Below are 23504 nucleotides of genomic sequence, written 5' to 3' on the forward strand. Positions count from 1 at the left end.
GCAAGACTAGGAAGGGAGTCGTGGGGAGTAGTTGGGGGAGGAATCCCATTATGTCACTCTAAGTCCTTATTAACCTGATTTAAAAATTATTATTTTATTATTTGATTTAAAGCTTTAATGATTTTAAAATGTGGAGGCAATATTTTGTCTACTTTCCATGGGCATGTCAGTGTGTAGGGATATATGTTTGCATGTATGCGTGTTCATGTATCTAGGCACATATGTGTGCCCATGGGTGTGGAGGTCCAAGGTTGATGCTGGGAAGTTTCTTCAGTTGCTTGTCTACCTTGTTCTTTGAGGTAGGGTCTCCCAGTAAGTAACACTCAGTGTGTTGATATGACTGTTCTCACTAGGTAGCTCGCAGGCTGGAATTACAGGCGAGCTCCCACTCAGTGTTTACGTGGGTTCTGGGAGACCATATTCCAGTCCACTCGTTATGTGGGAACTGCTAGCCCTTGAGCTAACTGGAGTCCCGAGAGCTGATGTTTTTACAGGATATGCTTGTGTTTGTGAAGTGAGCTGACTAGCGTGTTGTGTATACTTTTGTACGGTGTTTTAACTGCCTTGCTGTGTGTGTTACAGACTGTAAATAAAAATGTGGCTAAAGTACCACCTCCTGTTCCTACAAAGCCAAAACAGATTAATTTGCCTTACTTTGGACAAACTGCTCAGTCGTCGTCTGACGTGAAGCCGGATGGAAACCCTCAGCAGTTGCCCATAGCTGCTACGTCCATGGGAGCCAAGCTCAAGCCAGCAGGGCCGCAGGCAAGGGTGCTGCTGTCTCCCAGTGCCCCTTCGGGTGGTCAAGACCAAGTCCTGTCTCCAGCATCTAAGCAAGAAAGTCCACCGGCTGCTGCAGTCCGGCCTTTTACGCCCCAGCCTTCCAAGGACACCTTCCCTCCAGCCTTTCGAAAACCCCAGACTGTGGCAGCAAGCTCCATCTACTCCATGTATACCCAGCATCAGGTGCCAGGGAAAAACTTCCAGCAGGCTGTGCAGAGTGCCTCGACCAAGACGCACCCCAGAGGCCCCCACTTTTCAAGTGGTAAGGTTCCATTTGTTTGTATTTTTAAGTGTGTAGTGGGGAGGGGGCGTACACTTGAAGGAACAAAGACATGTATGTGCCAGTGTGCGTGTACAGGTCAGAGGGCAGCTGTTGAAGATCAGTTCTCTCCTTCTATCAGGAGTTCCACAGGTAGGACTCAGGTTGTCAGCCTTGCATGATTTACCAAGCCCTTGAGTTAAGGTAAGGTTCTTGGTTTCATTTTTGCCTGTTTTGGGCTTAAGTCCTATGCCAAGCTACTGGGAGACAGTAAGTACCAGGTCTCTAGTTAAACAGAAGCTGTTGTTGAAAGAGTTTGAGCTGTGCTCTGGCTTACTGGGAGCTTACTGTAGTGCCTGCTGCCTGTCACTGCGACAGGAGTCACTGCAGACCCTGCATCACGTCCTACTTCCACATTTACAGCTGTGATAGAATACCCCACAGAAGACAACAAAGGAAGCTAAGATTTTATTATCAACTTGGAGAAGTCGAGGCAGAAACTCAAGCAGCTGGTCACATCGCAGTCAGAGTCAAGAGCAGAGAGAAATACCTAACTCAACCCACTGTGCCTGCTTGTTCTCAGCTAGCTATTTTCTGTCTTTCATAGTTCAGGACTCACTACCTAGGGAAAGGTGTTATTCACAGTGGGCTGGCCCCGCCTACATCAATTACCAACCAGTAATCCTCACACACATGCTCACAAGCCAACCTTATCCAGAGAGCTCCCTGTTTGAGGCTCTTTTCAAAGGTGATTTTCTAGGTTGTGGCAAGTTGACAGTTAAAAGCTAGCCTTGAGAGCTGAGTTGGGGTGGGTTTTGAAGGAGGTCGCTGATGTGGAAAACAGGGTCACAGGAGCCTGCGTCCTTACTATTGGCTTGGCTGTTTTGGTATGTGGAGGATGGGACGAGTACTTGTCTCTAGATTATTAAAAGCAACATTCTCTTGTACTCCAAGCCATCCTAATGAGGATGCTACCACTAAATAAGTACGAAGTAACATTAGTCTGTGCTAAATCTGCACCAGAGTCTGGGTATTGAGGGTTTCTCTGACTTGTTGGTTATGTTATAGGACTAGAGTACAATTGACCATGATTTAATTGATTGAAAGTGGCTTTGTAGTTCTGGACAAGCATGTAATTGTGGTTTAAAGCTATCATAACACGCTAAAGTGTCAGTGTATTGCTCGCTTAGTCTTTTCAGTAATCCTTGGTAAATAATGCTAATAGAGTAATTTGGAAGTCAGATTATTTTGACATAATTGGAATGTTGCAGGGGAATGTATTTGGGAAAGACAAGTAAGTGGTTCTCAGTTTTATGAGCCAAATAGGATTTCTCACATTGGTCTGCATTTGAGTTTAATTTTCCTTCATGCTGCAGTGTGTGGTTTTCTTCTTTTTGTTCATAGCACACAGCGCATGTTATAATCAATGGAGATTTTGATTCTGTAGTAAATACAAAGATGGAAATTCTTGCTTTGCTGTTATTTTAAGAAATCAAGTGTGAGGGAAATAATGGAGTAACTATGAAATGAAGAGAGACTTGGCTTACCGTAGCTGTGTTCTCCTAGTTTTGTTTAATTAGCACTAACCAGGGATTTTCCCTTTTCTCTTCCCCAATTAGTGTATGGCAAGCCTGTGATAGCTGCTGCCCAGAATCCACAGCAACACCCAGAGAACATTTATTCCTGTAGCCAGGGGAAGCCTGGCAGTCCAGAGCCTGAGACAGAGCCCGTTTCTTCAGTTCATGAGAGCCATGAAAATGAAAGGATTCCCCGACCACTCAGCCCAACGAAATTACTGCCTTTCCTATCTAACCCTTACCGAAACCAGAGTGATGCTGACTTAGAAGCCCTACGGAAAAAACTGTCTAATGCACCAAGGCCACTAAAGAAACGAAGTTCCATTACAGAACCAGAAGGCCCTAATGGGCCAAACATTCAGAAACTTTTGTATCAGAGGACCACCATAGCTGCCATGGAGACCATCTCAGTCCCATCATACCCATCCAAGTCACCAAGCTCAGTGACTGTCAACCCAGAGAGCCCAATCGAAATCCCAAATCCATATTTACACGTGGAGCCAGAGAAGGAGGCGGGCTCTTTAGTTCCTGAGCCACTGTCCCCAGAGGATATGGGGAGTGCCAGTACAGAGAACAGTGACATGCCAGCCCCTCCTCCAGGCCTCGAGTGTGTGTCTGAGGGCGTCCCAGACAACAGCACGACTCTGCAGGATAACACAGAAGGGACAAACCCAGAGGCCCCCCACTTACTAGAAGTATACCTAGAAGAATACCCCCCATACCCACCCCCTCCATACCCATCTGGGGAACCCGAGGTGTCCGAAGAAGACTCCGCACGCATGCGCCCGCCTGAAGTCACCGGGCAGGTGTCTCTGCCTCCCGTAAGTAACATGGTGTCCCGTGTTTGTCCAGTAGAACTTCCCTTGGGCTACTCCTCATGGTGGCTCTATCCTTCTCAGTTTGCCATTTTATCTTATGATCCCTTGGCATGAAGTGGATCTCTGTAGTCTTGGGTTTTGACAGCAATGGAACACATTCATGGTGAGCTGTGTATCCCAGTCCCCCGTCTCCCCTCCACCTTGTTTTTTTTTAAAGAGAGAGTCTCACTGTGTTGCCCAGATAGGCCTTGTGCCTCTGGAGTAGCTAAAATGCAGATCTTTACCACCTAAAAAAAAATCACCCTCAGGGAAGGAGTGATAGATGCTGTAACATTTATATGAAACACTGCTGTATTTTGGTATGTGTTGGGGTCTTTATAGAGGAAACATATTTTTGTTCTTACACCTGTATGAGCTACCTCTTTTCTCTCTTGCCAAAGGTACACTAGGGAGACACTGGGTTGAAAACATCTGGTTTCATACCGGCTTTGCTGTGAGATCTGCAATGTTCTCCTCAGTGAGAACTGCAATGTTCTCCTCATGTGAGATCTGCAGTGTTCTCCTCTGTGAGATCTGCAATGTTCTCCTCATGTGAGAACTGCAATGTTCTCCTCAGTGAGATCTGTAGTGTTCTCCTCAGTGAGATCTGCAATGTTCTCCTCAGTGAGATCTGCACAGTGTTCTCCTCAGTGAGATCTGCACAGTGTTCTCCTCAGTGAGAACTGCAATGTTCTCCTCAGTGAGATCTGCAATGTTCTCCTCAGTGAGATCTGTAGTGTTCTCCTCAGTGAGATCTGTAGTGTTCTCCTCAGTGAGAACTGCAATGTTCTCCTCAGTGAGATCTGTAGTGTTCTCCTCAGTGAGATCTGCACAGTGTTCTCCTCAGTGAGAACTGCAATGTTCTCCTCAGTGAGATCTGTAGTGTTCTCCTCAGTGAGAACTGCAATGTTCTCAGTGAGATCTGCAATGTTCTCCTCAGTGAGATCTGCAATGTCCTCCTCAGTGAGATCTGCAATGTTCTCCTCAGTGAGATCTGTAGTGTTCTCAGTGAGATCTGCACAGTGTTCTCCTCAGTGAGATCTGTAGTGTTCTCCTCAGTGAGATCTGTAGTGTTCTTCTCATGTGAGATCTGCAGTGTTCTCCTCAGTGAGATCTGTAGTGTTCTCCTCAGTGAGAACTGCAATGTTCTCCTCATGTGAGATCTGCACAGTGTTCTCCTCAGTGAGATCTGTAGTGTTCTTCTCATTGGCTATGCCTCTTGCTCTCCAAGCTTTGATTTTTCTATCAGTGAGATGTTAAGATTTTATTTTTATTTTTCATTTTATGTATGTTAGTGTTTTGCCTACCTGTATAAATGTCCATTGTGTGTATGCATAGTGCCCAAGGAGTCCAGAAGAGAGTGCCAGATCCCTCTTAACTGGAGTTGCCGATGCTAATAAGCTGCCATGTGGATGCTGGGAATTGAGCCAGGGTCTTCTGCAAGAGCAGCCAGTGCTCTTAACTGCTGAGCTGCCTCTCCAGCCCCTGAAATGTATTTTTAATGAAATAGAAGGTCGAGTCTCAAACTCAAAACTGATAAAATTTGGAGGATTGGAGAGAGAACAGGTCAGGACAGAGAACGGGGCAGAGTGGGGCAGAAGAGAGCATGGGGCAGGAGAGAGAACGGGGCAGAGTGGGGCAGGTTCTTCGGCCTTTCTTCCAGTGTTGTCAGCGTTTATTGGAAATCGTGAGCAAGTACCAGTCTCTTGGTTTCCTTTTTCTCTAGAATCAAGTTCTCCTAAAACTATGTTTCTGTCCAGAAATGTCTTCTATACTTCTTCCACATACTAAAATTGTTTTGGAAGTTTATCGTGTCACTTTGAGATGAGGGAAAATACCATAGTCTCTGCAGCCTGCTTTTCTATAGCTTAGTTGGAAGTCATTTTTGTTTCCTTAAACACAAACAAAATAGAATGTTGAACTATAACTTTAAAATACAGTAAAAAACCAAGTGATACTTTTGAATGATTATTTAAATGGGTTTCGTATGTCTGATCCTGTATTTTTTATTAGTTTGTACTTCCTTTGGAAGAGTCTCTTATTTTCTTCCTAGGATGACTGCTGGCTGCTTCCTTCCTGTCTTAGGTGAAGTAGATGCTGTGATGTATGTTTCTTTGAAAGTGTGTGACTAGGTGTTTGCCTTCTGAAACGTCCACAGGCTGACAGCACAGTCTCGGCTCATTACGTGTTCTAACACGTAACCTTTCCTATCTGCGAGGTATATTATTTGTTACTTAAAAGTCCCAGCTCTTCACACCTGAGATAAAAATGAAAGGGGTAGGATGGTTCAATGGGCAAAGACACTTGCCACAAAGACTGACAACCTGAGTTCTATTTCTGGGACACACATTGTGTACAGAACTGACTCCTGAAAGTTAAATTGTCCTCTGACTTCCGCACTTGCACTGTGACACATTTGTGTGCACAGCCCCCAACCTACCCCCACACACATAAATAGATGTAATTTAGGAAGTCTGGTGTGTCTGTGTGTGAGTGTGTGTGTGTTTAAAAATTCTGTTTCAATACGATGAAAAGAACTACCGTTGAGCTCTAAAGTCTGACTTACTAACTTCTCTTAAGATGTAAGGTTCTCCCTCTGGATATCTAATTGTAACAAGTCATCTTTATTATGTAGCCTAATAATTTGCTTGTGCCTTAGTAAGGATTAAGGTATGAAGTACTTAGTAGGAAGGGCTGACCTAGATAAAAATTCTGGTCCTGATGTTTTCTAGCTGTGTCTTTCCTTTGTGTGCAGCAAGGACGGTTTGGCTCTTACCGAGGAGTAAGTAAGCACTTGTGTGTGAGCCCTTCTGAGTCTGAGTATTGCCCAGTTTAAGAGTGAGGCTCTCTGCCGTATACTCTTAGACACGTGATTTAGAACCAGTCTTGTCTGGTTGTGAACCTCAACAGAAAGCCAGTCAGCTTGCCACCAGATTTAGTTCACTCTTAAGTTCCAAAACCAGGCATTAATGGCACATTCCTGCGTCTCTAGGGTTTGAGAGACTGAGGCAGGAAGACTGTAAGTTCAAAGTCAGTCTGGCCACATGGTGAGTCCCAGGCTAACCTAAGCTAAATGTTAAGGAAAATAAACAAACAAACAAACAAATAAACCAACCAACCCCCAAGCAGTTGTTCTTTTCACTACCTCAGTTGAGTGCTGACTCTTCCCTCGTTAATTTCCCCCACACTTCTTCTACAGGGAAAACGAACAAACTTGAGGAAAACTGGCTCAGAGCGAATTGCTCATGGGATGAGGGTGAAATTCAACCCCCTGGCTTTGCTCCTGGATTCATCTTTGGAGGGAGAGTTTGACCTTGTACAGAGAATTATCTACGAGGTAAGTTTCTTAAATGTAGCATTGCATTTTATTTTAAAGCTCAAAATAGCTACTATAGAGAAATCCTATTTTAGAGTTTTCTTTTTTGGGGCCATGGAGTTGTGGAGAGGGATATTGAGCATACTCTAAAATAGGCTGCGTTATTTTAAGAATGTAACTGTAAGATTTTGATAATGTAGGAGTTATTTACACTTGAATACATTAGTGTTGCTAGCAAGAACATTTCTCTCTGAAGTTGCTCTGTATGCATTTGTACGCTATAATACTGTATTACAGTTGTCATCTGTACTCTAAATTTATTATTATCATTATTTTTTTAAGATAGGGTCTTAAGATAAGCCTCAAATTCATGATCCTACTTCAGTTTCCTGAATACTAGAATTACAAGCATGGCTGCTGTTCCCAACTTTTTAAAATGGTTTTAGTTGAATTTCCCATAGCAAATAGGATGTCTCCTTAGAAACCAGTTTGTGGTGAGAATTAGAAGGAAAAATAGGATAACCATAAGGATATAGCTTTCGATGCTATGATTTTTAAACAAAGTCTTGCAGTAAGCACTTATTTGGCCGGGCTGTCTGCCCTATTTCTAGGATTTTTCTTTACAGTTTTCCTGGCTCCTCTGTGTTTCACTTAGGATATTTAAAATGTCACCAGTGTTTCTGTTTCCTGTTCTAAGAGCCAGTCAGTAATGACAGTCGATGTGACATGAAATTGGACTGACTCTCCCCCTTTTGTTGGTGTGACAGGTTGATGACCCAAGCCTGCCAAATGATGAGGGCATCACAGCGCTGCATAATGCAGTGTGCGCAGGCCACACAGAGATTGTGAAGTTCCTGGTACAGTTCGGTGTGAATGTTAACGCAGCAGACAGTGATGGATGGTGAGTCCCGTCCTTACTCTCCGTCAGACATCAGCTGTGCATGCTCACGGCGGGAGCAGTGGGTGCTACCCCCAACCTCACCACCACCACCGAACCCCGTGCTGTCTGGGCACTCTTGCAGGGGTCACCATCCTCACGTAGGAGCTCTTTTGTTCACTTTCTGGAAACAGATGGAGTTTACCATTTTAATTATAGTGTACTATAATAAAATTGTCAGCCTCCCTTCTCTGTGCTTGAGGTGACTGAGTGAAATGTGACAAGCGCTAGAGGATGGAGACTGTCAAGGTGGCTGCCAAGTGGACAGTGGGCAGGTGGCGTCTGCAGTGTGGATTCTCCAGACAAAGTGCTGAATTCACACTGCAAGGGGACAGGGTAGACAGATGATTCCAGAATGCTACTTAGAACCAGCCATAATTTATAAGTTATAAATTATTTTGGAGCTCTAATATTTTTAGAGGTCAGTTGATCTCATCTGTCTTGATCCTTTAGAAAGCTCTTTCTGTGGAGGAATATGGAAGCTCTCTCTATAAAGGACTGAAAATATTGCCATTTAATCTATTAAGTGCTTTAATTTTATTAATTTGTTTCTTCTTTCAATATTTATCAGATACTCATGTATGTAAATCAAAAATTTGAATTAACCTATCATTCCAAGTGACTACATGATTGTCTGTGAAGACTATTTCCTTTTTGTTAGATATTTGTGTCATAAAGCCAGCCAAGGCTATGGCGTTTGTAAATAAACAAACCAACCTCTTGTGCAAACCACGGGTGAGATGTAGCTCATAATGGAGCGTTGTCTGGAAGGAAGAGCAGGGAGCCCAGGACTGTGAGCATAGAAGGGGGTAGAATGAATGGAGAAGAGACAGGAGACAAAGGGAGAACGGACAGAACAGCATACAGACAAGGGGACCGACCGAAGAAGAAGAAAAGCTAAGAAATGTGCACGCCAGAGCCTGAGTACTGACAGTCTCAAGCCTGCTAACTCATTGCCTAAAATAGATTGAGTCGTGTGTGTGTGTGTGTGTGTGTGTGTGTGTGTGTGTGTGTGTGACTTTTCTAAGACTGTATTTTCAGGAAATCGTCTCAGTTATAGTCACTTTTCTACTTAGAATTGAATTTATAGTTTTAGCCAAAATTACTTTAAGTTTAAAAATAAAGATATCCTGTATGTACAACCAGATCCCTTGAAAGTTGGTGTTGAAAAAGAATACTGGAGTGCAGGCATGGAGTTTAAAGACTCTTAGAATTTTACCCTGGCAGAAGTGATCAGGCTTCAGGGCTAGAGAGATGGCTTAGCGGAAAAACACTGACATTCCCAGCACCCACATTATAGTTCACAACCATCGTATATAACTCCAGTTCCAGGACCTGACACCTTTTTCTGGTCTTCATGGGCACCAGGCACATAAGAAATGCCAATAAGTCCATGGAGGCAAAGAATATACATGCAAAGCTAAAATGTAAACAAGATGATTATAGGGCTGGGGAAATCCAGACAGAGCCAAGTCTACCTTTTTCTCTTCTTTTTAAACCACAGTGAAGACTTTATTTCCTTTTTCTTTACATTGGCTCTCAGCTCCTGGGCCCATTGGACCATTGCTGAGATGTGTCCCTTTGTAGCTGTAATTCTTTTATGGGTTCAGTGACCTGTCTTGATTCAACTAGATTTTAAAAGCTATTTGGGAGGCTAGGAGATAAGAGACTGAGGAACTTCACAGATAACTTACCAAGTGGAGGTCGTAGAGCTTGGAGAAACATTTCTAACCAGTTCTGTGTCTTACTTCACAGGACCCCATTGCATTGTGCTGCCTCCTGTAACAATGTCCAAGTGTGTAAGTTCCTGGTGGAGTCAGGAGCAGCAGTGTTTGCTATGACCTACAGCGACATGCAGACTGCTGCAGACAAGTGCGAGGAAATGGAGGAAGGCTACACGCAGTGCTCCCAGTTTCTCTATGGTATGTGGCCAGTGCGGGCTACTGTGTTGACTGCCATATTTATTTACCCTTCTCTCAAGGGAATAGCTCAAAGCTCAGTGAGTATTTTCTTACTTGCTCTGCATAATTCTGGTTCCTGAGATGAGGACAGTCTAGGTCACAGATGCAGTGCAGCTTCTGAGACGGGCCTGAAAAGCTGCTGCCAGGGACAGGGACAGCCTCAGCCGGCTATCGGTGCTCGTTAGGTCTTGTATCCGGAAGATCCACACTGTGGCCTTAGCACTCAGTGATTTACAGCATGTTGGAAAACCAGATTAAAGAAATAAAGACAACACATCACGTGGTTTGGGGCTTTGTTTTGTCTTATGTTTTCTTGATTTGGTGTTTATGATTTTGATTACTGTCAAAAGATGCTGTACTTACTAGGTGTGTGCCTGGATACAGATCTCTGTTTAGAGAAAAATGGAAGTGAAGTCGAGATCTGGATATGCTGACTGCCCTTTATGTAGGCTTTTCGTTGTTGTTTTGTTTAATCTACAGTTGAAGTTAATTTTTCTCTTCATTTTGGCTTGAGAGGATAGGAGATCAGAAGGTCTCAGGAGCCTAGACTGCTCAAACTCTGCAAAGTTTCTTCCTTAACAACTGTCAAAAGCTTCCTGAGATGAAAGGCCCCAGTCTTTGCCCTCTCTGCCTGGTCATGTTTCTTGGGTGTTTCTGCCTTTTTCAGGTTGCAGGTGCGAAGAGAGTTCTTGATGTCCACAAAGTCCCTGTCATATAAGTGTTTTTGTTTACTTTTCTGTTGTTTGTTTTGGGTGCTAGTTTTGAACCCAGGGCCTTATACTTAGTAGCAAGTCTTTACCACCCAGCCTTCCAGCTGTGCAGATGTCATTATTGAGACCTGTGATTGCATTTTGTTTGTTTTCAACTTGGGACCAATCTAGTATTTTGACATCAACATTATTTATAGGGGCTGGAGAGATGGCTCAGCGGTTAAGAGCACTGACTGCTCTTCCCAAGGTCCTGAGTTCAAATCCCAGCAACCACATGGTGGCTCACAACCATCTGTAATGGGATCTGATGCCCTCTTCTGGTGTGTCTGAAGACAGCTACAGTGTACTCATATGCATAAAATAAATAAATCTAAAAAACAACTCATTATTTGTAAATTTATAGGTGATAGACTTTTTAAAAAGACATGAAGGATATTCGGTCATAGTCTTTTGATCCATAATTTATGACAGATGTCAAGGTTGATGATACAGGGTAAAGGTTAACTACTGGTGTGGACTAGCACAGTGGGAGTGGGCACAGGTGCTCATCTGAGGGAGGAGAACGTGACCTCATGGATATTTTGTAAATTTATTTTTTGATTTTATTTTATTCTATTCATGTGGATGGCTGTCTGCACCGTATGTTTACAGTGCCCTAGAGGCCAAAAGAGCCACTGAACACCTGGAACTGGGGTTAGTATTGTGAACTGCTGTGTGGTTGCTTGGAATTGAACCTGGGTCCTCGGAAGAGTAGCCAGTGGTGCTCTCAACTTGGAATTGCTACGGTTCTGCCTGCGATTCTTAGTGGGGATTTCACGGAAAACCGTGACTTGAATTGTGAGTCTGAGCATCTTGTAGCACCTTGGATTTCTTTCCATTCCCAGTGCAAACAGAAGCACTGAGGCTTTAAAGTGCCGTGGAGTTACATGTGTGTGAAGCCTTGTTGGCCAGTCTTGTTTGTGATATTTGTGGAGCCTTGGACCTCTCCATGCTGCACAGACCCTCTCCCACTGAGGTGACACCGCCAGCTATTTCATGTTATTTAAAAAGGTCAGAAATTTATCTGACCTTAGGTTGGCAGAACTTTCTTTTGGAAAGAACAATTTCATTTCTCTGTTTTGTTTTGTTTTGTTTTGCCCAGAGCAAGAACAACACATGCTGGTTAGTGATATATTAATTGTTATAAACTAATAACTAATTGTTAGATACTCAGAGTTGAAAAATAAGTTTGAAAGCCAAGCAGATATTTTTCTGTATTTTTAAGACATATAGGTAAATGAAAATTAACTAGCTTTCTGTAAACTTTATTGGGTCCACATCTGCTTTCCTCTGCTTTCCTCTGTGGTGCCAGGTGTCCGTTTCTCTAGGCGTGGGCCATCCTTCACTCTTAGGGCATCACGGGAGGAGGTGGAGCCTAACTCCCAGTCATTACGTAACTAACTGCTGCCAAACGGCCTTTTGAGGATTTTCTCCTGCCCGTTTGTAGATTTCAACATCTAGAATTGTTAGAGTGACCATATATAGACTTTTCTATCTGTTCTAAACTCCCATATTCTGCATTCTAACAGACGATATTGTACTTCTAATAACTAGGAACTGATATAGGCCCTTTAATAGCTAACACACTTCTTCAAGTTTGTCTGTTTGCTCTGTGTGTCAGGTGAGATCTAAACTTGCAGAGCCTTTTGGCCATTATGTGTAGAAGTAGGCCAGAAGTTGACAAGCGTCTTTGCTTTGAATGCTGTAGATTCAGACAGTCTTTCTTTTAGCTGCTGGGCTAACAGCAGGCTTCCTCCCTGGGGAAGGTAAGCTTTGTGAGATGCCTAGGGCTGTTTGCTGTTGGCCTCCTAGCTAGGACATCCATTGCTTATGGTCTATACATTCTGCTGGTCTCCTGCCCGCTCCCGTGCCGGGACACTTACTTCTGAAAGCTTCCTATTGCAGCTCTGACCTTCTAGTGAGGCTCCTACCCAATTTGTTTCAGAGTGTAGAGTCCTTGTGCATGGTGTGACCTGAGTCTTCTGTCTCCTGCAGGGGTTCAGGAGAAAATGGGCATAATGAACAAAGGCGTCATTTATGCTCTGTGGGATTACCAGCCCCAGCACGATGATGAGCTGCTCCTGAAGGAAGGAGACTGCATGGCTGTTGTCCGCAGGGAAGATGAAGACGAAACCGAGTGGTGGTGGGCACGCCTTAACGATAAGGAAGGATATGTTCCACGCAACTTGCTAGGAGTAAGTCGCCCCAATGCTGACCATGTTTCATGTGTGATAAACGAAGCTTGGTATGAACTGCTGTGCAGAGGCCGTGCAGTTTACTGACCTTTGTTAACAAGACACGATACGGGAGAGAGGTGCCGAGGGATGTGTGCCGAGGGACGTGTGCCGAGGGATGGGTGCCGAGGAATGTGTGCCGAGGGACGGGTGCCGAGGGACGGGTGCTGAGGGACGGGTGCCAGAGAGATGGGTGCCCAGGGATGGGTGCCGAGGGATGTGTGCCGAGGGACGGGTGCCGAGGGACGGGTGCCGAGGGACGGGTGCCGAGGGACGGGTGCCGAGGGACGGGTGCCGAGGGATGGGTGCCGAGGGATGGGTGCCGAGGCCGAGGGATGGGTGCCGAGGGACGAGTGCCGAGGGACGGGTGCCGAGGGACGGGTGCCGAGGGACGGGTGCCAGAGAGATGGGTGCCCAGGGATGGGTGCCGAGGGATGTGTGCCGAGGGACGGGTGCCGAGGGACGGGTGCCGAGGGACGGGTGCCGAGGGACGGGTGCCGAGGGACGGGTGCCGAGGGATGGGTGCCGAGGCCGAGGGATGGGTGCCGAGGGACGAGTGCCGAGGGATGGGTGCCGAGGGACGGGTGCCGAGGGACGGGTGCCAGAGAGATGGGTGCCCAGGGATGGGTGCCGAGGGACGGGTGCCGAGGGACGGGTGCCGAGGGATGGGTGCCGAGGGATGGGTGCCGAGGCCGAGGGATGGGTGCCGAGGGACGGGTGCCGAGGGATGGGTGCCGAGGGACGGGTGCCGAGGGATGAGTGCCGAGGGACGGGTGCTGAGGCCGAGGGACGGGTGCCGAGGGACGGGTGCCGAGGGATGGGTGCCGAGGGACGGGTGCTGAGGCCGAGGGACAGGTGCCGAGGGACGGGTGCCGAGGGACGGGTGCCGAGGGATGGGTGCCGAGGGACGAGTGCCGAGGGACGGGTGCCGAGGGATGGGTGCCGAGGGACGGGTGCCGAGGGATGAGTGCCGAGGGACGGGTGCTGAGGCCGAGGGACGGGTGCCGAGGGACGGGTGCCGAGGGATGGGTGTTGAGGGACGGGTGCTGAGGCCGAGGGACGGGTGCCGAGGGACGGGTGCCGAGGGATGGGTGCCGAGGGATGGGTGCTGAGGCCGAGGGATGGGTGCCGAGGGATGGGTGCTGAGGCCGAGGGATGGGTGCCGAGGGATGGGTGCCGAGGGATGGGTGCCGAGGGATGGGTGCTGAAGCCGAGGGATGGGTGCTGAGGGATGGTGGGTGCCCAGGGATGGGTGCCGAGGGATGGGTGTTGAGGGATGGGTGCTGAGGCCGAGGGATGGGTGCTGAGGGATGGGTGCTGAGGGATGGGTGCTGAGGGATGGGTGCTGAGGGATGGGTGCCGAGGGATGGGTGCCGAGGGATGGGTGCCGAGGGACGGGTGCTGAGGCCGAGGGATGGGTGCTGAGGCCAAGGGATGGGTGCTGAGGCCGAGGGATGGGTGCTGAGGGACGGGTGCCGAGGGATGGGTGCCGAGGGACGGGTACCGAGGGATGGGTGTCGAGGGATGGGTGCTGAGGCCGAAGGATGGGTGCTGAGGCCGAGGGATGGGTGCCGAGGGATGGGTGCCGAGGGATGGGTGCCGAGGGACGGGTGCTGAGGCCGAGGGATGGGTGCTGAGGCCGAGGGATGGGTGCTGAGGGACGGGTGCCGAGGGACGGGTGTTGAGGGATGGGTGCTGAGGCCGAGGGATGGGTGCTGAGGGATGGGTGTTGAGGGATGGGTGCTGAGGCCGAGGGATGGGTGCTGAGGGACGGGTACCGAGGGATGGGTGTCGAGGGATGGGTGCTGAGGCCGAAGGATGGGTGCTGAGGCCGAGGGATGGGTGCCGAGGGATGGGTGCTGAAGCCGAGGGATGGGTGCTGAGGGATGGTGGGTGCCCAGGGATGGGTGCCGAGGGATGGGTGTTGAGGGATGGGTGCTGAGGCCGAGGGATGGGTGCTGAGGGATGGGTGCTGAGGGATGGGTGCCGAGGGATGGGTGTTGAGGGATGGGTGCTGAGGCCGAGGGATGGGTGCTGAGGGATGGGTGTCGAGGGATGGGTGCTGAGGCCGAGGGATGGGTGCTGAGGGATGGGTGCTGAGGGATGGGTGCTGAGGCCGAGGGATGGGTGCCGAGGGATGGGTGCTGAGGGATGGGTGCTGAGGGATGGGTGTTGAGGGATGGGTGCTGAGGCCGAGGGATGGGTGCCGAGGGATGGGTGTCGAGGGATGGGTGCTGAGGCCGAGGGATGGGTGCTGAGGGATGGGTGCTGAGGGATGGGTGCCGAGGGGTGGGGGCCGAGGGATGGGTGCTGAGGCCGAGGGATGGGTGCTGAGGGATGGGTGCTGAGGCCGAGGGATGGGTGCTGAGGCTGAGGGATGGGTGCTGAGGCCGAGGGATGGGTGCCGAGGGACGGGTACCGAGGGATGGGTGTCGAGGGATGGGTGTCGAGGGATGGGTGCCGAGGGATGGGTGCTGAGGGATGGGTGCTGAGGCTGAGGGATGGGTGCCGAGGGATGGGTGCTGAGGGATGGGTGCCGAGGGACGGGTGCCAGGGGATGGGTGTCGAGGGATGGGTGCTGAGGCCGAGGGATGGGTGCTGAGGGATGGGTGCTGAGGGATGGGTGCTGAGGGGTGGGTGCCGAGGGATGGGTGCCGAGGGATGGGTGCTGAGGGATAGCTCAGCAGGTAAGAGCACTTGCTGTTCTTGCAGAAGACTCAGGTTCAGTTCCCAGCCTGTCCATGGCTGCTCTCAATTGTTTATAAACTCCAGTCCTAGGGGACCAAATGCCTGCTCATTGCGCACACATGGCACACATCATGCACGCTGACAGAGCACTCAAACACATAAAGTCTTTTTAAAAACACCAGGCTTAAATTTATTTAGACGCACAGCCATATTGACAGTGCACTTTAGTATACTTATGAGTGTGTTGACAGGTTTAAACTCAGGATAGTGTGTTCCAGATTTGTGCCTCAGGCTCTTTTACAGGTTTAACCCAGGTGCCTTATAGGTCATGCCCATGTTCCCAGCACTTGGGAGAGGGAAGTAGGAAGGTGAAAAACAAGCTTCGGTGGGCTTGGATATCTTGTGTGCAGCCTGTGCACAACAAAGGTTCCTTGGGTGTGTGGAGGAAGGAGAGAAGTCGCGTAGGTGGTGGATTGCGATGTGGTCCCGAGGTAAACGTGCTTGTGGACCTGCTGTTGGTAAGGAGGAGGGAACAAGCTTAAGGGCAGGAAGGATGGGGGTGATGGACCCGGTCATGTTGGTCACAGGCACTGGTTCACATCTCCACTGATGTGACATTCAGAACATTTCCATTCTGGTAAGCAGGCGGTAGGGAAGATGAAGAAGCCTGCCTCCTGAGCTTGGTGTGCAAATAGTGCAGAAAGTCCATGTAAGACATTGGAAGGCTTTTGTCAAGCATCAGATAGACGGGGTCTGTCCTATAGCTTTGAGTAGAAGCCTGTGGGGGGCTTCCCCAGCATCACACCAGGAGCAGAGTTCTCTCTGCTAGGGTTCTTCTGCTTGAGTGTTTCCAGTGACCTTGGCCTTGGGACCTGGCATTCTGGATTGTGACCCTTCCTATGGTTGTCTGTTACATGTCCGTTTTAAGTCATTTGCTATCCTACACCTTATTGTAAAGTGACTGCTGAGCCATCTCTCCAGCCTCATCATGCCCTAACTCTCAGGAGCTGCTTCTTCCCCCTTCCCTCCCCCATTTCTGTGTAGCTGAGGCTGGCCTCAGACTGAAGCCTCCTACCTTCTAAGTGGTAGGTTTGCAGGTCTCCCTACCTGCCTCATTTGTTGGGGATTGTTAATTAACTGTGCATGTTCGTGGCATAAAGCGTGACTTTTTGATTATTTTCAAAACAGAGAGAGAGAGAGAGAGAGAGAGAGAGAGAGATCTTGCATGTGCCACAGTAATTGTGTGAGGTCAGAAGACATTTTGGGGAGTTGAGAGATAGAGGTGAGCTGAAGAATACTGGCAGCCAGTGTTACCTGCTGAACCATCCTGCCTGCTCCTGTCTTTCCAGCCCCTAACCCAACTTTAAAATAATGGTTGATTTATACAGTGGCTCAGTCAGGCTAATTAACACACATAACCTGATATAACTAACTTTTAATTTCGTGATGAAAATAAAATCTGTTAATGAGTTTTCAGTAAGTATGCATGGTTTTAACTATAAATTCCTATGTTGTATAACAGAATTCTGATTAAGTTCAATTTTCTAGTAAAGAATGGTTAATGAGATGGGAGGATTATTCTGAGGAGGGGAAGCAGTCAGTCAGAGACTGGTTGAGCTCTCAGAAGGTTTTGAAATTAACAGACTGGAATGAAGGTTGTAATTTGAGTCCTAAACTTAGAACTCTTAGTTCCCTCACAGTCTCTTCTAGAAAAGTGTGCTGTACATACCAGGTTTTAGTATCTTTTGAGTGTTAAAAAAAAAAAAAAAGGAAATTTCACAATGTGGACTATCTAGACAGGCTCAACCTTGAGTCATGAAAGTGCATTGGTGAATGTCTTTCCTCAGCTCAAACTGACTCTTGAATAAACACACCGCAGCTTTTGTTTTCTCGTCCCTAGGAAGCAGAAGGGGAGGGTTTGTTTAGCTTGATGGTGAAATACTAGTCTGACTTTCTCTGGGCTTCTAGACAGGGCCCTGTAGCTCTCACACAGCCTCTCCTCACTCTTGTTGTGGAAAGCACAGGCCAGCAGAATTGCAAAGCAGCTCATGGGAAGCCTAAGTCGTTTTGTCCTGATAGGCTCAAGCCACACCCACAGTGTCATCTGTAAATAAGGTTGAAAAGTGTGGTTTACATATGTGGTTCCAGTGCTTAGGTGTGTGAGGCAGGAGGATTGCGAAGCTAGCCTGGGCTACCTTTAAATTCTGCCTTTAAAAAAAAAAAAAGACTTTGCCCCATCTCAATGGGCTTCCAAGTCCTGGAGCGTAGAGCAGTTCACAAGCAGTCCCAGCGTTTGGCTTCCCTCAGCTGCAGTGTGGATAAGCAAACTGCAAGTTGAGTTCGTGCCTGGAGTTCCCATGTCACAGCTCTGTGGCACTGCTCCAGCTGCTGGACCATGTGACCTTCCCTGAGTCTGTGAGCCATGCGTACTCAGGCGGCCAGCCTGCGTCCATAGCTCAGCCTGAGTTGGTTTCCTGTGTCACATTCCTTGCCCCCTTCCTGTATTTATTGAAATATTGTAGAATTTCCATACATATGCCATATGTAAATATTTTTTAAAATTCTCTTGCAGCTATACCCAAGAATTAAACCAAGACAGAGGAGCTTGGCCTGAAGCTTGAGTTAATGAAGAATGAGTTAGAAGTACCGTGATTGTTCTGGGAAAGAAAATTCAAAAGACTGACGTTAACCACAGTGCACCCTGAGAGCAATGAAGAATGTGCCCTGGAGGAAAATGAAGGAGAAACTGAAGGAGTCAGCATGAGCAAAGGAGCAGAGATGTGAGTCCGCTCCACCCCGTGCGGGCACCCCGTGCGGGCACCCCGTGCAGGCAGAGCGCTCACTGTGGCACATGGATAGGATCTGGTTTTGTCAGAAATGGGACCATTTGTTGGGCTGTGGGAAAATGAGCTTCTTGTCCTGCTTAGGGTGTTTTTGGCACTGTTCCCATTCTGCTGACCTGCCAGAAGGGACCAGTGCCATCTGGCACCATCTTCAACCGCCTCCGAGCACTGGCAGGCTTTGGGGGTCCCCGGCGGGTGCAGCACACTTGTGTATGATCACAGAAGAACTGTTAGCTGCCTGTCGGTGAGCAGTAACCAATGGATGAGTTCCTGTAGCATTGAAGAATTGTGCGTATCTGAAATACTGAACTACACTACACTACCTAATCTAAGCTAGAGTTAGAATCTTGTTTGTAGGTTGAATTTGAATCTGTATTTATTGTCTTTTGTATCTTGGAAATTAGAGTTTGTTATAGATTTACCTGTATTTGTCAGGATCATAGGTGATTTTAAAAATGATTGTAATAAAATTAAACTTTATGACTCTAAGCCATTTACTGGTTTTCCTTTTAGTGTTATAAACAGCTTTAGTTATAGGGTGTAAGCCATTGGCTGTCTACTGCACTGCTGAGAAGTAACGCCCTGCGTGACCCAGCCGGCCGGACTGTGGTGAAAGCCCCTTCCCGTCATGTGATTGAAAAGCCGTTCTGAATTACGAATACTCATCTTTGCAGTTTACAGGTCCGAATGGCTAGAATTCTATACTTTTAAGAGATTGAGGGAGGGCGTGTGCACATATGTACCTGTTTCTCCATTGAGGCTGGAAGCGGGTGTCAGATCCCATGGAACTGGGGTTAAAATGATTAATGAACTACCTGATGTCTGTGAAGGGATCTGAACTCTGGTTTTCTGATAGATCAGTTGGTGCTCTTAACCCCCCAGCCATCTCTTCACCTCCTAATGTAGTTTTAAAAAGATCATGGAGATCATAGTGAAAGAAAGCCTACATGGACATGCAACTTCTGCTGGGCCATTTTAATGTCCTTTTCACATTCTTCATAAAGTTGTATACATTTATTGATTTGTTTACTTAATTGTTTTTATTACCAATCAAGTAATGAGTCGTTTTAGAACCCACTTTGCTTGGTATAATGTAACTGCATATAACCGTAATAGAAGTACAGGTGCACAAACAGTGGCTGCTTTTTCTGGACGTTTTTAAGAGCGGCTAAATGCTAACAAGGAAAGTAGATGAAAAACAATATAATCTTTCAGATAATGGAGAAAGAATGACAATATGAATTAAATATGGAGACTGCACAGCAAGAAGGGACCCAGGTCCCTTCCCCAGTCAGTGATTCTGGCACAGATCTAAGGACTTTTCAGACTGAGCTCCCTAATCAGCTAACTCAATACGGAGATCAGCTTGGATTATCCAGGTGGCCCCAGTGTAAGCACACGAGCCCTTGGAAAGCAGAAGGGGAAGCAGGAGCCTGAGCCTGAAGGGGTGGTCAGACAGACGTGGGGTATTTTCGAAGATGAAAGGAGTCATGAACCAGAAAGTAGGAAAAGGGAGAAAAACTCTGGACTGTAAGGAGACAAGACCTTAGGTTTGTAGCCATGGGGACCTGAGTGCACCCCACCAGGAAAGCTGATCTGTCTGGCGATGACTCCCCATGTGTGTGAGGCGCACTAATGGACCCCAGGCTGTGTACGTGTGAGATAATGGATATTTTTAAGCCATTGGATTTGTATGAGATGTTACAGTAGGAGACAAATAGGACATGGGGTCTAGAACTAGACAGTTGCAGTCATTCCTTGTACGACCTTGCCAAGACAGTTGACCTCCCAGAGACTTGTTCTCTTAACACATGGAGTGAAACCTAAGGGGTGCTGAGCGCGATCATGGAAAGTTCAATAGAGACTGCAGAAGAGTTTCACAAGCCTTCAAAAGCAGAATGGGAAGTAGGGAAGGAAGCCAAGCTGGTTCAGTTGGTTGCAAATTCCTTACCCTTACTATTCCTTTCTATTCTCTTTGTAGGTTTTTTTTTTTTTTTTTTTTGTTGTTGTTTTTAAAACCTGTTTCATCATTAAAGTATCAGAACTTCTTGGGGGAACTTGAAAATGTAAGAAAAGGTTATTGACTAAAAATGACACAGCTTTCAAGGGAATGAGAGACAGTTTTATCATGCAGTCAATTTGAATGACCAAGGCCCAGGAAACATGGAGCCAAGTTACTCCAGGTTCCTATGTTCCCGCAAGGAAGCAGCTGCATGGAGTGTTCTAGAAGTAGAACCAAGGAAGTCATAAATGAAGGCAACCTAAGAAATCGGTGGGTACATCAGAGGGGCACTTACAGCAGGGAGGGGAATCTCCTATGGTCTCATGCTATGTGATGACATTCTTACACTGACGGTTAATAGACTCTGAACAGTTTTTATCTACTACCAGATGTTATTCTGACAGAGGTGGCTATCAGGGGGCTAAATCTAGCCCTGGACCTGTAGCCTTCCAACCCTCCACACCACTGCAGTTCTAACCAGCCTCAGACAAAGCTTCTGTCTAGGAATTCTTTTTTTTTTCCTTAAGGTTCCAAAGTAACAGCTTTTTATTCACTCCCAACATTGTGATCGCAACATTAATCCTTCACAGTACTAGTCAGTTCTACAATCCTTCCCTCCCCAGTACTAGTCAATTCTACAATCCTTCCCTCCGCAGTACTAGTCAGTTCTACAATCCTTCCCTCCGCAGTACTAGTCAGTTCTACAACTCCTTGCCCACCCAAACTAGACATGAGTGTGGGATTCACAGATGTTCAGGTTTTACATAGAGGTCTTATCACATATTCCTCCTCTATGCAAAACCACCTTAAGCAATGCCCATGTGACTTTGACAGGAATTAGACAATGAAGGCATCGATCCTAGCCAGACTTTACACGCAATCGGCTCAACACAATCTCTGGTGTTCTGGGTTTTCTAAGACTTCAGAATTGTGGGTGGTCAATCTGTCTTCAAATCATGATGAAAATAAGCCACAAGTGGTTGTTACAACAGAACGTAGTCTAGTACTTTCTCTCCTTTTAATACTACTTACGTACATATAATTTATTTCACTTGTAATGTCACCACAACCTTCATATACAAAGCAGGGATTCCTGTGGGGAGTTAGGCAGTGCACGCTGGAGAGACACTGTTGGGTGTAGTTTGTGGTCTTGTTTTCAGATTTTTATTGCACAACTGAGAGCCTGCCGGAAACAATTCTGTATTCTGTTGCTTGCTTGCCATTGTGTGGTAGGATCCAATGGCTATACCAAACTCATAATTTATCAAACGACTGAACCGTTTCTCAGTTCTGTATTGCTGTTGTAGCCATTCTGACAGCAGGATTTATAGGGTTTTGCACAGGGGAGAAGGAAGCCCTGTGCACTGGGCCATGCTGAGGAGGAGAGTGTAAACTTTGCTCAGATGTAGCAGGCAGTGAAGCCTTGGCTAGAGGTGGTTTCATGTGACTGGAGTCACAGTTGACAAAACCAAGGGACAGAAGGAAACTAGGGGAACGTGGACTCGGGGGCGGAGGAAGTAGTGAGTGGAGTTAAAGGCAGCAGAGCCTGGCGGGGGATGGGCTGGGTGCTGGAGGTGTTCCTAGGAGTACCCATGAGAGGTAACTTGAACCTTTGCCATGTAAGAGGACTCAGAAGCTATTGACTAACTAGATGGTACCAGGTGGAGGACTGAGAGGCTATTGACTAACTAGATGGTACCAGGTGGAGGACTGAGAGGCTGTTAACTAACTAGACGGTACCAGGAGGAGAAGTGATTGGGGAACCAAGAAGAGGATCTAGGAGGACAGTTTAGAATCCCTAGTCCTGGGAAAGGACAGGTCAGGGTAGGGCAGGATGAGATTGGGATGCCGTCGAGGAGGAGGTATGAGAAGAAAAACTGAAGAGATGGGTGTACCCAATCCACAGAAGAGCCAAGACAGGTGTGGGCTTGCGAGTCAGGCCAGATGTTTACAGAAACGGTGGTAAGATGTAGGCCAGGTCAGTTCCTATGGGGTCAAAAAGTTTGCGACTCTGCTTCCTCCCTGTAAAATGGGCTCCAACCAGTTTTTGGGTTTAGGCTTACTTATTTTCATTTTGTGTGTATTGTTTTGCCTGCTTATATGCTCACGCACTACATGCATGCAGTGCCTATGGAAGTCGGAAGAGGGCATCGGATCCACTGGAACTGGAGGTACAGCTGGTTGTGAGCTGCCATGGGGTGCTGGGAACTGAACCCTGCCCTCCTCATTGCAACAAGGAGCAAAGCTGGCATCAGGGAGAGCGGCAGGTGGGCTGGCTGCATGCTGCCAGCTATGATGTCTAGTGTAGCTTCTGCCATTTGGAAGAGGCCAGCTCTCCTGCCCCACTTTACACCTACCCGAGACCACCCTCCTCCTCTCAGCCTCTTACAGCAGGACCCTTGCCCTCACTCCCACCCCTCCCACCTGGGTCTAGAACTACTGCCCTTATTTGAGCAACCGTGATCTCCCTGCTACAACTCCTAACCTCAGACTTCATTCTGTGACCTTCCTCCATCCAATCCCATCTTCAGTCCTTTACCAACACTACCCTTGACACCTAGAGTCCTGAGACATTCCATTCCTCCCTGTCCTGAAACCTGTCAGTGTTGAATAGAGGAAGCTCATGCCAGTGACCTGAGTTAGCTCCATATATACACTCTCCCAACTTCTTAGCCTTCCCAGCCTACTTTTAGGTGTGTTGGAGAAACCCATCAATTACTTGACATGGTGCTGTAATTCCCGAACTATGGAGGTGCAGGCAGGAGGATCAGGAGTTCAAGGCCAATGTTAGGTCCAAATCTTTCTGGAATAAATGAAGTCCTGCTATATATCCCCTGCCCCTAGGGGGCAGGAATCTGCCCCCTAAACTGTCCATGAAATAGTGGACAGCATTTTCCCATCAGGCCACCTTTTTTCTTTCTTTCCTTCCCATTTTGTGATTCCTCAAGGATCACCAGTTTCAGGCCTCGCCCTGGATTGCTGATTTCATATGTGGGTTCCTCAGCTCCCATGCTGGCCAAAGTGATGGAACCAGCAATGGCTTCCCAAAAGGCCTTCCTAAACCAGACCCAGCTGATGAAACTAAGGTTGTCCTTTCCGGTAGAATGACCCGAACTTCTGAACTAGAGTCTTAAAACATTGTACAGTCCACAGTTTAGTGACAGGCAAGATGCTCTCTCAGTGCGTGAATTTTCAGAACAGCAGACCTCACTTAAGTAGAAACCAGCTGCTACCTGTGCGCTCAGAAACCCTCCCACGGGGGCCACGCTCTACGAGGAAAAACAAGGCACGGCGTGAC

General features: G+C 47.5%; 1 protein-coding gene across 2 annotated transcripts in view; it reads left to right on the forward strand.

The window, feature by feature from the left end:
• Tp53bp2 (tumor protein p53 binding protein, 2) overlaps positions 1 to 18693 on the forward strand; it is a 56662-nt gene extending 37969 nt beyond the window's left edge. The window contains exons 12-18 of one of the 2 annotated variants that reach the window (XM_039091490.2): positions 631 to 1045; positions 2662 to 3440; positions 6676 to 6813; positions 7560 to 7693; positions 9485 to 9651; positions 12435 to 12634; positions 17934 to 18693. In XM_039091490.2, the coding sequence (XP_038947418.1) occupies positions 631 to 1045; positions 2662 to 3440; positions 6676 to 6813; positions 7560 to 7693; positions 9485 to 9651; positions 12435 to 12634; positions 17934 to 17975 (1875 nt within the window). In that variant the 3' untranslated portion in view covers positions 17976 to 18693. Of the gene's footprint in view, positions 1 to 582; positions 1046 to 2661; positions 3441 to 6675; positions 6814 to 7559; positions 7694 to 9484; positions 9652 to 12434; positions 12635 to 17933 lie in introns of both variants that reach the window. The other variant, NM_001427417.1, reaches the window with a different exon arrangement.
• The last annotated feature ends 4811 nt before the right edge of the window (positions 18694 to 23504 follow it).

Source organism: Rattus norvegicus, chromosome 13, assembly GCF_036323735.1.
Source record: "Rattus norvegicus strain BN/NHsdMcwi chromosome 13, GRCr8, whole genome shotgun sequence".
Lineage (NCBI taxonomy): Eukaryota > Metazoa > Chordata > Mammalia > Rodentia > Muridae > Rattus > Rattus norvegicus.